At 37.9% G+C, this 16,311-nt stretch overlaps 1 protein-coding gene across 4 annotated transcripts in view; it reads left to right on the top strand.

The window, feature by feature from the left end:
* mybpc2b (myosin binding protein Cb) overlaps nucleotides 1-16,294 on the top strand; it is a 23,475-nt gene extending 7,181 nt beyond the window's left edge. Inside the window, exons 2-30 of one of the 4 annotated variants that reach the window (XM_017418442.3) lie at nucleotides 1,431-1,445; nucleotides 2,832-2,852; nucleotides 3,559-3,579; nucleotides 7,674-7,742; nucleotides 7,913-8,061; nucleotides 8,142-8,259; nucleotides 8,362-8,410; nucleotides 9,062-9,121; nucleotides 9,238-9,404; nucleotides 9,570-9,702; nucleotides 10,668-10,792; nucleotides 10,914-11,019; nucleotides 11,215-11,384; nucleotides 11,561-11,726; nucleotides 11,846-11,952; nucleotides 12,038-12,067; nucleotides 12,178-12,320; nucleotides 12,517-12,676; nucleotides 12,765-12,869; nucleotides 13,002-13,190; nucleotides 13,317-13,451; nucleotides 13,602-13,769; nucleotides 13,891-13,979; nucleotides 14,102-14,297; nucleotides 14,416-14,555; nucleotides 14,655-14,814; nucleotides 14,939-15,075; nucleotides 15,740-15,926; nucleotides 16,153-16,294. In XM_017418442.3, coding sequence (XP_017273931.1) covers nucleotides 1,431-1,445; nucleotides 2,832-2,852; nucleotides 3,559-3,579; nucleotides 7,674-7,742; nucleotides 7,913-8,061; nucleotides 8,142-8,259; nucleotides 8,362-8,410; nucleotides 9,062-9,121; nucleotides 9,238-9,404; nucleotides 9,570-9,702; nucleotides 10,668-10,792; nucleotides 10,914-11,019; nucleotides 11,215-11,384; nucleotides 11,561-11,726; nucleotides 11,846-11,952; nucleotides 12,038-12,067; nucleotides 12,178-12,320; nucleotides 12,517-12,676; nucleotides 12,765-12,869; nucleotides 13,002-13,190; nucleotides 13,317-13,451; nucleotides 13,602-13,769; nucleotides 13,891-13,979; nucleotides 14,102-14,297; nucleotides 14,416-14,555; nucleotides 14,655-14,814; nucleotides 14,939-15,075; nucleotides 15,740-15,926; nucleotides 16,153-16,178 — 3,341 coding nt within the window. In that variant the 3' untranslated portion in view covers nucleotides 16,179-16,294. Of the gene's footprint in view, nucleotides 1-1,430; nucleotides 1,446-2,831; nucleotides 2,853-3,555; nucleotides 3,580-7,673; nucleotides 7,743-7,912; nucleotides 8,062-8,141; nucleotides 8,260-8,361; nucleotides 8,411-9,061; nucleotides 9,122-9,237; nucleotides 9,405-9,569; nucleotides 9,703-10,667; nucleotides 10,793-10,913; nucleotides 11,020-11,214; nucleotides 11,385-11,560; nucleotides 11,727-11,845; nucleotides 11,953-12,037; nucleotides 12,068-12,177; nucleotides 12,321-12,516; nucleotides 12,677-12,764; nucleotides 12,870-13,001; nucleotides 13,191-13,316; nucleotides 13,452-13,601; nucleotides 13,770-13,890; nucleotides 13,980-14,101; nucleotides 14,298-14,415; nucleotides 14,556-14,654; nucleotides 14,815-14,938; nucleotides 15,076-15,739; nucleotides 15,927-16,152 lie in introns of all 4 variants that reach the window. The other 3 variants (XM_017418441.3, XM_017418443.3, XM_017418444.3) reach the window with 3 other exon arrangements.
* Nucleotides 16,295-16,311: the final 17 nt, after the last annotated feature.

Genomic DNA, 16,311 nt, shown 5'->3' with positions numbered 1-16,311 from the left:
CTCTGTTCACAACTAGCCTAACTACAAATCCAAAAAAATATCGCTTAAATTTGAGCGCCCCCTTGTGGTTAATAAAGAAAAACATAAATGCTAATCAACATAGCCGGTTTTCATTTTATTTTGAAAAAACCTTTAGACTATGGTGGATTGGAAAATTTGGGCAAACAAAGGACATGATAATTGTCATCTGTGAATATTTGCAGATTTTTTTGAGGCATTATTGATTTTTAACAAATTTCTGAATATATTTCAGTATGACCAGCTCAGCTACGACCAAGGTTAACAATTTCTTCTACAAAAGCCGTTGACTGTAGAGATTTCCTAAAGCGCAAACATTATTCCACATATACTCGCGGTGATGTGGGAATATTTGGGAAATTTTATAATAAAGTTTAAATTTTTTATGAATTTCTGCGTATTTGCTGGACATCATGAAAATGACGTTTTCAATTTTTCATAAAGAATGTGCTCGATCTAGTAACATAGAAATAAAAGAATATTATTCCACATGTAGGCATTGTCATTAGAGAATATTTTGGTAATTTTTGGAATAGTAATGGATTTTTCATGAATATTTTTTTGGCTCGCTGTGGTATAAAATTACAGTTAAAATTTTTTTTACTGAATCAGCATTGGAACTAGGGACATGGAGATAAATGCATATTGTTACAGATGTAGACTGGATTATCTGAGAATATTTTGGTATTTTTCGAATGAATATTGAATTTCTTATGAATTTATTTCTTTGGCTCTGTGTGGTATCAAATGGCAGTTAGCTTTTCCTCCCTGAGCTTTCTACACAAATTGTACCACCGTTACGTCTTACGAAGCGCCTTTGAGTACGCACCGTACTGGCGAGTTTCGACTCGGCCCGCTCGCCGAGAGAGGCGGCGGAGCCACGCCGGCGAGACGTCGGGATCAGAGCGCGCGGATAGGGGCGGAGCGTGGAGGCTTGGAACCCGTTGATAACTGCTTGCAGTTCTAGTTGCTTTTATCATTTGTTGATTTTTTTTGTACACCTAAAAACATATCACTATATCACACTATATCACAATACGCCGATTCATAATCTATTCGAGCTCTGGGTATGTGTTTGGAGTGACTTTCAGCTGCTACTTCACCAAACTGTAGCTCAATATCTAGAAAAATAACTGTGTTCTTTAACTTCACTCAGAAAGATTACACACTGAAGACACGTAATAATGTCTTTGTGTTTAGCTATTGTAGGTTCATGAACAGAAAATTCAAAAAACTGGATATTTGAGTTTCCAATAGCCCGGTTAGCAGCCAAACTAACTGAGCTTTAAAAAGGACCTATTCTAAACACTACCTGGTTGATTGGTGCATCCATCTCTAAATGTATAAATGTGGTAAACAGCATATTTGGTGCACATTATTAAAACTTTTCTTGCTTTGTTTTTGTTTCCCAGCTAAACCAGGAGAGGGTAAGTCACCACAGTTGCCTTTTGATTGTCACATAATCTGACATGAGCATAAAAAGTGAAAGCTGTAAGCATGCAACTAACATTACAGCAGCTTGTTTAAAGCAAACGCACACTTTTAATGTAATCAGCATGCACAAGGTTTTTATTTTTCATAAACTTTCTGTCAGGAGGATCATTCTTGTTTAAATTATGTATGGCTTCATGCTACTACTGTATACAGTGTACATTTTTACCTTCAGGCTTTTTACAGAGAGCCTGCTCTACTGCACGTTACATCATCAGTGAGATTGTTTGCTCCATCATCTTCACATTACAGGGCCACACAAACGGAGCCGTACTCGGAAAACTGCGTTGGTTCCCACAAAACCACATTTGACTGCGTCCTTGTGGCACTCATACAGATTTTTTGTTAATTGAATCAATTTGATCTGCAGTTAGAATCTCTAATATTCTCTCCTACTGTGCTGTTAATGTTTTTTCCCGCTATGATAATTTTAGCTCCACTGGAGGCAGCTGAAGAGGGGTGAGGGACGATGAGTAATTTTGCTTAATTTTTTTGTGATTTATTTTGAGTGATTTATCGCCTTTACACATTTTTAATTTTTTTACCTTGAGTGGGGTTGTGGTGAACTGAGTGCAAAGAAAAAGTGCATTTGGAGTTATTAGTTTGTTTAATTAGCTTAATAAGCCAAAAACAAGTGGTTCTGTTAAAAAACAAACCCTGTGAGTCAAGGGCTAATGTAAAAAAATTACCACTTGTATTTACATCCCTTTTTTTTTAGCTAAACCCATCTCTACATAAATAATATTCTGCTATTTTTTTGTGACAACCAAACTAAAACCAGATGTTAACAATATGTGATACTAAAATTTTATGGACATGTATGCTGCTTTGTATCCCAGCAACATGTGTATCCATTTCCTCTGCTTTGTTGTGGGTTGAACATCTGCCAGTTTTATTTTTTGTGGACTATGAGTAATGATTTGTATGTATGAGACAGAAAAGATTATCCATTTGTATCCTGACCGAGTGCAAATGGATGCGTTTTCTGCCTGTATGAGTTCAGTTTCTCACAGTGACCTTTCGATTACATTTTACTGCAGGCAAGTAGAGTGTGAGAAAATATCTAAATGTGTTTGTTGGTCATAAGCTTTGAGTATAGTTTTCACAATGTCTGTTATTTATTTCCAATTTTCCAAACTTAAATGCTGTATTTTATATATTTTCTGTATTCAGACACATTATTTTGGTAGGCACTTTGTAAAATAACTATATATTTTACACACTAGCCTGCTGACATTCTTCTTCTTCAATTTTAACTAAATACTGTGAATAGTTCCCCACGATATTGGACCTGTGTGCTAATCTCCATTCATTTTCTTTAGATGCACCCCCTGCAGATGGAGGTGAGGCAAAATCCCAGAAATTATCTGACATGGATGCTTTGACTTTACATACAGTGTTCTGGTTTAACATACACAAATAAATTATATATTTGTGTATGTTAAACCAGAACACTGTGTATTCAATGTATGCACATAAGAATGCATACATGCGTCACAATGTGTGAAAACGAAAACACCCGCATGACTTCTGTGTGATTAGTTTTCAGTTGGAGGTTGTTCTCGAATGATTTGTAGGTCTTCTTAAATCAGCAACAAGAATGTTTTATTCACATGAAAAATCTAATTAACATAGTCGTGATTCAGTCAGTAAGTGCTTCGCTGCTATAACAGATTTATTTTACACAAAGTGTAGCCTCTTTGTTGTTTTTCTTCACTGATATGTCTGTATGTAGTTTATGTTGTGCGGGTGATTTATCTTTGGTTGTATTTCAAAGCATAACATTTAGGAATATAGTTGTTTTTTATGTAATTCTATGTGTTTCTGTGTATCTGCTTTAGGTAGTTTTTTGTCATTGTTTACTTCTATAAATGTTTATGCATGTAATGCTGAACATGTACATAAAAGTTAGGATTTTGTTTAATGTGTTGGTGCATGCTCCTTCTGTTTTATCTGTGCTCGTTGATCAGCTTAGCATCAATGTGTGCCACAAAGCTTTTGCGTCACAGCTGCTTTTTTCAGTTTCATTTGCTTCCTTGTCTGCAGCAGGTTCAGAAGCTGATGAGGATGGTAAGAAACGAGGGGAAAATGTTGCTTGACATTTGCCTTTGTCCCTCAAAATGTTTCGTTTGCGTGTCAATAACTTTATTTTCTTTGAATATTTGGTCTATTTCAGTAGAATTAATTATTACAATTATTTGAAATTCCTTTGGATTCTTCACTATGGACTGGTTAGGGGCTTTGTTTTTAGAGTTGTTGTTGTTTTTTTTTTTCAGTTTTACAAAAATTGTATCGTAAAAAAAGTATTTTGCCCATTTAAACTGCAACATAGACCTTATTAAAAATACAATAAACCTAGCACTCAAATTACTTTGATAACAAAGGCTCTGAACATTTAAGTTCTCGGTCCAATAAGTTAAAAAGGATGCTTTCCTTTTTTCAATGGGTGTCTTTAAAAGACTGATATGATTGTTGTTCTTTCTAAATAAAAAAGGTTATTTTTTTACTGAAAAGTACACATTTTACAGATGTAATGAAAGTCCTTATTGAAACTAAAAAGTTGATTCTTGCTGGCCCACAATTAGTCAAATCCATGTTTGTGTTAAAGACAAGAAGAATCCTGTAGTATGTGATGCCATCTTTGTGTTTCTGCTTCTTGCGTGCCTTACAGTTGATATCCTTTTATACTATCAGAGACACCACATCGAAATTATGCTACGTATGCATTTTCAGCATTTCAAAATTTGTTCCTCCCATCTGTGACCTATGCAACTGTCTCACTTTTGCTTTTGTCTCTCAAGGAATTTGAACAACGAGAGTAGAAACACAGCTGAGGTTCAAGTACGACACTGGCAGCAGTCACAGTTGACATGCCAGTGTCATCTGATTTGTTGACACATTTATGGTTGCTTCTCAACTTAAGACGTTTTCTAATTTGCAAAGACAAAGTAAACAAAAACAAACTAACAAAAAAAAAGCATTGCCTTCAAACTACAAACATTCTGACTCTTGGATAATGTCTTGACAGCTCAAAGACCTTGACCAAAGACCTTAGTCAAACTAAATTGCCAAGCAGTTTAATTCCTAAGTCAAATGTCTGAAACAATTACACAATTACACACCCTGCTGTGGTTTTACAAGTGAAATCCAATGCTGTTGATTACGTTAGTAAGATGAGCCTGTCTGCCAAGTTGTTTGGGGCACAAGATGAGTTGAGCATGTGGTCTCCTTGGACCGACTAGGAGGAGGCTGGATCGAAAGGTGTTATGGAAGCAGCAGAGCATCAGGAAACTGAAGGCTGCTAATTCCTTGAGGTTTTTTTAAGATGTGTGAAACAACTTGCACTTACTGTCCCTAAGAGACAAAATTATGGCACTTTTGAATTACAAGGCACAGTACAGCTTGGTTTGCTTTTCTTGTGCAGGTGGTGTCATATAGCTGTCAGTCACAAGAGATTGTGCCTTAGCCAATTTCACCTAATAAGGAAGTAAATAAAACAATTTAAAACTTGCATACTCTATGACTAACACAAATATAGATAATTTATTTTAATAATCAGTTGTCAAATCATAGTCTTCAAAAGGCTAGATCATAGTGGCTTATTGTTAGTTGTCTTAATGTCATGATTTAGTCTGAGTGATTTTAGTAGGACCCAAAGGTGGGCACGCAGGAAGCAAACTTTCATTGAAGCAAGACTAAAAAAACCCAGAGGCAGCAAAACGAGAACAAAAGCAAACAGACAGGATGTAAGGAGGATCTGACAAGAACAGAGGAAAGGAGTGTATATCCTGGGAGGGATGATTACTCAGTGAAAACAGGTGTTCTAACATGCTACAAGAACAACATTAGAGAAAAATAATAGTATAAACATATGAAACCCAAGAAAACCAAACAGAATGAGCTCCAAACAGAAAAACTAAAATTAAACTCCTCAAACTGTGACACTTTAAAGTTGTCTTGGGTACACAAAAGTACATCAAAGTCTATACAAAAAAAATAAAGTAACATTTTTAAACAGCCACATTTATATGAGTTTTTGCTCTCATTAGAAAAACAGTCCATAGTCAATGGAATATGTTTTTTGTTTTTTTTTTAACATTTGCTCACAGTCCTTATTTGGACTCAGAGAAAACGATCACCAGAAATGCCCAACTGAACAAAACCTGAAACTGTCTGGAAATTCTGTGTTGGAGGATAAGTTTCCTTCATAAAGACTAACTGTCAGTTTTAGCTTCTATTTTTGATATTTACGATTTGTTTCATCACCTGTCCTGACTCTGAAGTGGGTATTGAACTACACTCAGTTTGCCTTTAGTGTATTCATTACAAGTAGAACTTGTGAGTGTGAGAGCCTATCATACCAAAGTTGTTTGCACAAGGGTATAATGTGTACGGGATTATCGTCACTTGGGCAACTGGTTTGGGGTACTTGCAGTAATTGCTACTGAACAGTAGTAAGAAGTTAGTGTCAGTCTCCTTTAAAAAAATCCCACCATAAAAACTCTTCAATTTCCTCAGTGCTTTAAAGGAATTACACACATCTGTTCCTGAAAATGCAATAAAATAAAGAAGTTATATTTTTGCCAGATCAACCTAAGAAAATAATAATAAAAAAAGACATATGAGGTAATGTACCCACAACTATCATGATAACCAGCCTTGAAGGATCAGTCCAAAGAAAGCATTCAAAGTAATTTCAAATAATTCTTCTGGTGTATGATGATTAAACAAATAGTAATCAACACATTTGATTACGTTCTGCGTATTTAGTAGATATAAGTCATGATCTTATCATCATGAACAAAGCTGTTTTATTGTGTGCTGTGGTAATTTCATAATCATACATATAATCATTCAGTAGTTGCTTGTTTTCAGACTTGAAAATGTCCACTTTGTTTAACGAGTGGACAACTCTGTTTAATTTCAAGCAATGTTTTGTGTTACCGATGAGCTTAAAGTGACTTATAGTACAGTATAACCTCAGATGGTCATACTTCCATTTGGTAAATGGGAATGTTTGATTTGTGTAGTTGAGTCAAACATCAGCACAGGGTGAGAGCGAATCGAGCAAAGCCACAGTCTGTGACAATCAGCTGCATGGAAATGTGATGAAATACAGATGTTATGCACCCTGTATGTCCATCACATATCATGTGCAATAAAACACAAGCTGATTCACTGTGTGCTTTTATTTATCTGGGCCAGATACTCTCAGCTTGACCCCAAAGCTGAGACAAAGGTTAACATAGAACTCTAAAACCAGTTTAGATTGCACAAATTTTAAAGAATTGTACACTTAATGCTAAATCATGCTGTGTAAAAATCCGCAGGTACAGAGACTTTATATTAAACCCAGTCAAACATTGAAGTATAATGAACTTTCAAACTGATACAGTTGTGGATATTTCATACTTAAACAAAAGGACTTATAGACTGATAGCTGGAGATACTTTTTTTATTTTAGACATCCGATTATTAGGAAAGCTTAATGACAAAGACAAAACATTTCACTCGTGAACAGACACTGTCTTTACAGCTGAGCATGTTTTTGTAGTATCAGTAGATATTTTGACTCCAAGCCTGGTTGCTTTAGTCACTTGCAACTATAAGCCTCTAGAAATCAGGATTTAAAGAAAATTTAAAATAATCATTTTAATGTGTAGAGAACCCATTTGAACCTCAGTTTGGAGAAGTGAAGTGTAACTCTGGTCAGACTGACAAGCTAACGGCTAGTCCAAGTGGAGCCAACACCAAAGTGGATAGCTGCTGTCTTAAAGATCTGAACTATCCCTTTAAGTTACTGAATAAAAGCAAATAAGTGTTACTTGTCTATATGGTGCCAATTTGATATCTGATTATATTAGAATTGTGACAGAAAAAAACTTTTATGAATACATCTATAAGCCAAGAGAAAATACATAACCAGTTGTGTTCCAGGTTTGACATATCTTTGACAAATTGTTGATATGCTGGTTTGATTGTGTGCAGGTAAAGACTGTTTTATCAAAATGTTTAGAAACATTTTCTGATTTTTGCTGTTTGGATTGTCGGTGCTGTATGCCTGGATGTGTTTTTTGCAGCACTTAAAGAAGATTTAGACAACAGCTTTGTTGTAAAGCTTGAGCTGACTATCGTAACTTTCCTTGTTTTGTGTATTTATTTAGAACCTGGGTCCACTCAGCTCAGTGGACTTTTCGTTGAGAAGCCACCCAGCAGTGTAGTTGCTGTTTCAGGTCNTGGAGCCCACATGCTCCCCCTGCGCCCACATGGGTTCACCCTGCCCCCCCCCCACACACACACACACACACACATGGATGAATGAGTAATTGTTCAGACAGAGGGGAAATTGGTGTTCTGTCATTTGTAAAATGTCAAAATTGATCTTTGTGCTTGCAAATTGCAGGAGCGGATATAACATTTGTAGCCAAGGTAGACTCAAGCAGCCTGCAAAGAAAACCCACCATGAAATGGCTGAAGGGCAAGTGGCTGGACCTTGGCAGCAAAGCTGGGAAACACATGCAGTTCAAAGAAACCTATGACAGAAATACTAAGGTGTGTGAGAGTCTGTGTGAGCTGATCCTGGTCTTTCCGAAATAACTAAGCAACTAATTGAATATTGTCTTCTTGCCAAGATCTATACTTATGAAATGAAGATCATCAAAGTGGTCCCTGGAGATGCTGGGGGCTACAGGTGCGAGGTGACAGCCAAAGATGTGTGTGACAGCTCCACCTTTGAGATCTCCGTGGAGGGTCAGTGAAAGCGGACTCCGGCCTGCTGTGGCTGCCACAGATTCTGATGTTTTGATCTGATCCCACAATAATGTGCGTTGTCTGCAACTTCTCTTGTTACAGCTGCCCATCAGGATGACCAAGCTGACATTTTGTCTACTTTCAAGAGAGCGTAAGTGCTTCAGGGTCTGTGGCTTCAGTCTGTCTGTGAGAATAAAGACTTTGTAGACTATTTTTTTTGGGGGGGGAGGGGTTCCCTACAGTTTTTGGAATAAAGCTACTTCTGCATATTTTGTGTTGTTTTAACCTTTATGTATCAAAACCTTCAGCTCATTCAGGAAATAAGTGCAATTACTTTTAGTTTTTGTAACTTTTATACTTTTCAAATATTTACCTTTGTTTACAGATAATTCCCCATAGAAATGCTTTGAGATCTCATCAATTCCTCCAAAACATTGTTTTCTTTGAAATCTGCTTCAGTATACTTGCTCTGTTTTTGTCTTCTCATTCTATTTTTAGTTTTTAGCTAACATTTTGCTCATTTTATCTCGCTTTCAGTTACTTTTAGCTTTTAACTACTTTCTTGTTGCTTTGAGCTAGACTTTTAGCTTTTATGTAGCCTTTTGTTACTTTTAACTAGCCTTTAGGTACTCTTAGCATTTAGGTAGTGGTTTGCTTCTTTTACTTTTAAGCCAGTGTTCTTCTTTCAGCTTTAACAACTCAGTTTTGGCTTCTTAAATTTTCAGAAAATCTTTAGTTCATTTAATTTTTGTGCCTGAATGTTTTGTACACTGGATATTTTCATGTGCTTCCATACACACAGAGATGCTGGAGAGGATGAAGGAGACCTGGACTTCAGTGCTCTGCTGAAAGCCGCTAAAAAGTAAAGAGAAAATGTGAACTTTGTTTCCTTTTGCAAGCACACATAATGGTAGTTTCCGATTGGAAATACCTTTTTGTTTCTTCTTTCACACATTTTTTTCTTTTCTTGACTGACAGGAATAAGAAACCTGAAAAACAGGAACCAGAGATAGATGTGTGGGAATTGCTTAAAAGTGCCCACCCAAGCGAGTATGAGAAAATCGCCTTTAAGTATGGCATCACTGACCTTAGGGGCATGCTGAAACGTCTGAAGAAGATGAAACAGGAGCCCAAGCATAGCGAGGGTAAGTCAGGTCAGCGTTGGGTGGAAGGCGGGGGCAAATGTGGAAAGGTATTTGAGGTATGGGGAGAGGTGAGAGGCAAGAATAGGACAGAGGGGAAGAAAAGTGGGTAAAAGACAAAATATTGATGAACTTGTGCGTTTGTTCTCTTTCTCTTTGAATCCCCAGCTTTCCTGAAGAAGCTCGAATCCTGCTACACAGTGGAAAAGGGCAAGAAAATTGTCCTGTCGTGTGAGGTGGTTGATCCTAATGTCCAGGTCAAATGGTTGAAGAATGGCCAAGAGATCAAACCCTCAGCCAAGTACATACCTAAAACTATCAAAAAGCACTCACACATACACACAAATGTGCATTAAGTATCATCAATTGCCATCCGTTATTTTCTTAAACAACTTTTACTTTTATTGATCTTGCTCTGTGTAAGAGATCGGCTGCACCTTAGGGTCAACATAATCAAGCTTATATGGACTTAATGGGCAGCGCTTTAAAAATATCACGCTAAAATTATCTGCACCACAAAGTCATACTTGGAGACGACTCTGCCACGACTGTTTTATTTTTAGGAGGTCATAAGAAGCTTCCTAAGAGGCAAGAGATCTTGTGGCCCATGCAAACTACTGCAAGTACTGTATACCCACAGGAAAAACACCTTCTGCTTTCAGGACAAATAGATTCAAATCTGGCTGATAAAACTCAGATGTTGTTGGTATATGAACTTTAGATTATTAATAAATTAAAGGCCTAGAGTTTCTTTTTTGACTGCATATCACCTGCCATCTTTCATGCCAAAGTCTTACACTAGAATCCTCTTATGTTGAGAAATAAGTTATAGCCTTTTTGATTAAACTGTGAAAATAACTTTATGTGCAGGCTCGTGCATTTTCAGAGGACTCAGCAACTACTGCATCAAATTTTAGCAAATTATGTGTACCATTCACTGAGGTGTTGCCATTTGGTGTAGGCTAAGGTTGATTCGCTGTGGAGGCCATTTTGAACTGGGTTGACTCCAAACGTTAATCAGTTGTAGAAGCAGATCCAATAATTACTTTCTAAAAAGTTTCATTAAAATATGTTCATTGATTCACAAGTTTTTTTGTTTAAGGTACAGAGAAACACACATGGCAAAAAAAAGATTGTTCCACCATGGCAGGAGATAATAAAATGTTAAGATCTTGTTAGAGAAATTTGTGGGAAAAAATGCTGAAATAAAAAAACAAAACATCAACACTGCACCATATTCTGACAACTGATTTGTCACTTTACAAGGTTTGTCATGGAAGCAAACGGGAACATCAGGACACTCACCATCAATAAGACAAACCTGGCTGATGATGCTGCATATGAGTGTGTGGTTGGCGAGGACAAGTGTGCCACAGAGGTGTATGTTAAAGGTGTGTAATATCTCTTTTTTGACTAATTCTTTGCAGAATTAAGAAACCGATATCCACCCACTTTGTACACTTTATGGTAGTTACAAAATAATGGTTTAACATCTTCTGATGATCTTTTTAGAGCCCCCTGTGACCATCACCAAGCTGATGGATGACTATCACGTAGTCGTTGGAGAAAGAGTGGAGTTTGAGATTGAGGTGTCTGAAGAGGGCGCTCATGTGATGTGGTCAGTAAATGTTTTCTAATATAAGCTCACCCCCACTTCAAAAGGACTGAACTAACCCTTTAAAACAAGATTTTGTATTTCAGTGCGTTACTTTACTTACTTTTTTTTTTACATGTAAACATGGCTCAGTTTCATTTATGCAATTTTCCACCTATAAATTCAAAGCCTGTTCACATCTTTTAAATGAACTTAAAGGTTCTTTGAGGATATAGAGCTTCACAAAGACAAGGATTCCTCAAAGTTTCGCTTCAAAAAGGATGGGAAAAAGCACACGCTTATCATCCAGGAGGCAACACTGGACGATGCTGGAATGTATCATGCTTGGACAAATGGAGGACATACCAAAGGAGAGCTGGAGGTGGAAGGTACCACAGGAAAAATAATAGAGTAGAGTTATTGTCACTTAAATGTACTATTCTGTATAGTACATAGGAAGCAGCTGAATTAAACACCATTATTAGCTTCGTCCTGTACCTAGAACAAATATGTGTCTCTATCCTAACCTTATGTGTTTCCCTGTGGTTTCTGCTGGTTTATTCAGAAAAGGAACTGGAGGTCTTGCAGGACATCGCTGATCTGACAGTCAGGGCAACAGACCAGGCTATGTTCAAGTGTGAAGTGTCTGATGACAAGGTCACAGGGAAGTGGTTCAAAGATGGAGTGGAGGTCTTACCGAGCGACCGCATCAAAATGAGTCACATTGGAAGGTAAGAATAACAACATGTACCTCTGTGCCATACATGCAAATGATTGGTCTGATATACATATTTATGGCCTTATTTTGTGTGGTACATGTTTTTTTTATTTTTATGAATGTTTATTTCAGGTTTCACCGGTTGGTTATTGATGACGTGAAGCCAGAGGATGCTGGAGACTACACATTTGTTCCTGACGGATATGCTCTGTCACTTTCTGCCAAACTGAACTTTTTGGGTGAGAAAGACAGAATGCCTTCAAAGCTGCCAATTATGTGAAATATTAAATGATAATTATGTTATCTCTTCTTCTCCTAAAACAGAAATTAAGATTGACTATGTGCCCAGACAAGGTAGGTAACTCAACTTATATCAGGTCACATAAAACTTAAATTTTTACATGCTATGATAACACTATCATCTTTCACTGAGCCTTTCTTCTTGTATAATGTTCATTAACCAGATCCTCCAAAGATCCACCTGGACACCACTGGAAACATGGTCTCCCAAAACACTATTATAGTGGTAGCAGGCAACAAACTTCGTCTGGATGTTGAGATCACTGGCGAGCCGGCACCCACTGTGGTTTGGTCCAAAGGAGACCAGGTAAGAATGACCTTATGTTTAATAGAACAAGACGACATAAATCATAGTCATTGAGTAGAAAATATGGCTCTATTTTCAAGTCTAATAAAAAAGCAGTAAATATATTACGCTATTTGGACTAAATTGCTGTATTTGGACAATTCAAGTTGTCTACAAACCTTTATAGCTCTAACTAAATTAATTTCCTCTATTTTAGCCAATCACTGAAAATGAGGGACGTGTGAGGGTGGAGTCCAGGAAAGACCTCAGCTGCTTTGTCATTGAGGGTGCTGAGAGAAGTGATGAGGGCAACTACACCATCTGTGTCAACAACCCTGCAGGAGAGGACAAGGCTGTGCTGTTTGTGAAAATTGTGGGTATGTGAAAATCTACAGAGTCACCAACACAACGTTGTGTGTTCAAAATTCTCTAGTTTTGTTAAAAGTAACTGTAATCTCGATTCAGATGTGCCCGATCCTCCTGAGAATGTCAAATGCACAGCAGTGGGAGAGGACTGTGCTACCATTATTTGGGAGCCTCCTAAATTTGATGGCGGTGCACCAATCAAAGGTGAGTAAAAAGCCATTGTCCAAATGGGGTATATTTTAACGTTCTAAAAAGTGACATATCTAAATTATTGTATGTTGGCTTTAATTAATATTTCACTAAAATCCAGTGTGACTGTGCTTGTACTCCATTTAGGTTACCTCATGGAAAGAAAGAAGAAAGGCTCCTCCAGATGGACAAAGCTTAACTTTGATGTTTATGAATCGACTACATATGAAGCTAAGAGGATGATTGAAGGCATTCTGTATGAAATGAGGGTGTTTGCTGTTAACAGCATCGGCATGTCTCAGCCGAGTCTCAACTCCAAACCCTTCATGCCCATCGGTAAGCTTCACACCCGTCCTTTCTCTAATCTTTCTGATCCTGCCCTTGTCGCTCCCTTTGTGTCTCACACTTCTTCAGCCAAGCCAGTCACTTATTCTCTCAACTCTCTCTTTCTGTCACCTTCAGCCCCGACAAGCGAGCCAACACGTCTGACAGTCCACGATGTGACAGATAGCACATGCAGCTTGAAGTGGCTCGCCCCCGAGAAGATTGGAGCTGGGGGCCTGGATGGCTATGTTATTGAATACTGCAAGGATGGAGGTACTGAGATCACACACTGAATTATGTCTACAGTATTGTTTCTTCAGTGTTGATTTTCCCACAAGAGAACAATAACATACTTGGAAAGCTTTGAATCCCACTCACAGCAATTTACTACATGCAGCACTTCTTTTTTTTTTTTCTCGGCAGACACTGAGTGGGTAGTTGCAAACAAGGATCTTTGTGAGAAGCAGGGCTATGTGGTGCGTGGCCTTCCCGTGGGGGAGAAGATCAACTTCAGGGTGGTAGCTGTAAACATTGCTGGTCGCAGTCTGCCCGCTATACTGTCACAACCTGTTACCATTCGCGAGATTGTTGGTGAGTGAATCAGTTTTAGGTGTGAACAAAGGCAAAGTGCGTAATTAAGAAAAGCTGTATGTCTTTAAGGTGTTACAGAGTGACATTTAATGAGATGTCTCCTGTTTTAATTCTGTTTTAGAACATCCCAAGATCCGCCTTCCTCGTGAACTGAGAACAAAATACATTAAAAAAGTAGGAGAAAAGATCAACCTGACCATCCCCTTCCAGGTTTGAATAAAGACAAATCTTGAAAGCATATTTTCCTTTGTCTCTGTGGCCATAAAGAAGGTAAAACAAATCCATTTGTAGAATTTTCTTGTACTCTGATAGACTATGTTTTTGTGTCATAGGGTAAGCCAAACCCTCTCGCAACTTGGTTTAAGGATGGTCAACCAGTCGACCCCAAGATGGTGAATGTCCGTAACACAAATGTGGACAGCATTTTCTTCATTCGCTCAGCGGAGAGAGAGCACTCCGGGACATACGAGATGGTTCTAAAGATTGAGAACATGGAGGACAGAGCTGCCATTAACATTAGGGTTATTGGTAAAGTTGATAAGTAAACTTGACATCTAAGAAATTGTCCTTTATGAAGATTTACTTGAGGCTGTGTAAAACTCACAGATGATTATCAGCGGAACTAAAAGGTGTTTAATCCAAACAGAAAAACCTGGACCTCCTCAGAATCTGAGAGTGACAGATGTCTGGGGCTTCAATGCAGCTCTGGAGTGGGACCCCCCTAAAGATGATGGCAACAGTGAGATCACTGGATACACTATCCAGAAAGCAGACATGAAGACCAAGGTGACAGAAAAGTGAAAAACTGAGGTGTTGTAAAAGTGTGGTTTAGATTCCTTTAAATCTGTGACACTTGACTCTTTGTTGGGTTCTCAAATGCTCCAGGAATGGTTCACTGTTTATGAACACAACAGACGGCCACACTGCACGGTTTCAGATCTGATCATGGGTAATGAGTATATGTTCCGAGTCTACAGTGAGAACCTCTGCGGCCTGAGCGAGGAGCCGCGCTCCAGCAAGAACACAGCCGTCATCCCTAAGACAGGTGTGACAGTGTGTGACAGCTCAGATTACGGCATCAGCCAGGACATAAAGAGCATGACGTGTTTGCATTTTGCACTGGGAAATGTGCTACCTTTCATTTCTCTGCCTTTCCTGTTTTTCTGCAGGCCTGGAGTTAAAACAAAACCCGTATAAGGAGAAGGATATGGCTTGTGCACCCAAGTTTACTCAGCCTCTGGTGGACAGATCTGTCGTAGCTGGTTACAGCACTGCCATCAGCTGTGCTGTGAGAGGCTTTCCCAAGGTAAACAGGTGTTAGGATGGACTGAGGACTATCAGATTTAGAGACTAACAGTGGCACTTTCGTTCTGCAAGTTACAATGCAATAACAGTGCACACACCTATTAAAGACATAATTCAAATGTTTTGGATTTAAACAGATAATATCTTACCTGTTGTAGATAGCTTTAAACAGTCAGTCTAGAGACAAAGAGTTTAATTCTGACTGAATTGATGAGCCAACAGTTCAAGCAGGCTAATGAACAAATCACATAGATGAAGTATGGCATTTGTCAAATATTACTACAAACCCCATACTAGCAGCAGTGTGATGTTGTTTACATGTAGCACCATTTTATATCAAAAGTTTAAAAATGAATGAGGAAAAAAATGCTTAGACAGAAAAATATCCACAGATATATGATGTCAGTCCTGTCAGAATTAAATAATATTTCTCCATACTGAGGTAAGATATTAATTGTTCATAATTTTTCCAAAGAACTCTACTTGAAAATATGTGAACTATTGCTTTAAGTCTTTGCTTTAAAGAAAGATCTTCTTAAAAAAAAAAAAAAAAAGTACATGTTGTGGAACAGTCTATGTATGATGAAAATTTCAAATCTTTATCTAGTTTAAGCTGAATAATTTACTTAATTTTTTTTTAATTATGTACCTTTTCTGCATCTTAGCCTAAGATTGTATGGATGAAGAACAAAATGATCATTGGTGAGGATCCCAAGTACTTGATGCAGAACAACCAGGGAGTGCTGACCCTCAACATTCGGAAGCCAAGCACTTTTGATGGAGGCAAATACTCCTGCATGGCTGTCAATGACTTGGGCAAGGATGAGGTGGAGTGCAAGCTGGACATCCGAGGTGAGCATAGATAAAAGGCTGCAAGGCTGGGAGGGGACAGGAGATGAGAAAAGGAGAGTTTTAATATGTAATGAGATTTAATGTGTAACAGATAGTCAAAGCAAAAGAAGTGGCTCTGCTGATGATTACAGCTCAGACTGAATAAAAAGAGAAAACAGCCTATGTATTTAATTTAAAAGGTTGCTAGTAAGTTGTTCTAACACTCACCTTTTTCTTCATCCCACAGTTGCCACAGATCCAGACAAGAAATAAGAAGCCAAACAGCAAAGAATGTGAAAATTAACCAAACAGTGAATAATGAGTGAATGTTACCATGAACAGTACAAGTTATACAAGGAGTGAATCAAATAAAATTTATTGATGCCTGCTACAATTTCAATTATTT

The sequence above is a fragment of the Kryptolebias marmoratus genome, linkage group LG17 (genome assembly GCF_001649575.2).
Source record: "Kryptolebias marmoratus isolate JLee-2015 linkage group LG17, ASM164957v2, whole genome shotgun sequence".
In the NCBI taxonomy this organism is placed as follows: Eukaryota; Metazoa; Chordata; class Actinopteri; order Cyprinodontiformes; family Rivulidae; genus Kryptolebias; species Kryptolebias marmoratus.
This window is presented reverse-complemented; position numbering and strand designations above follow the sequence as displayed.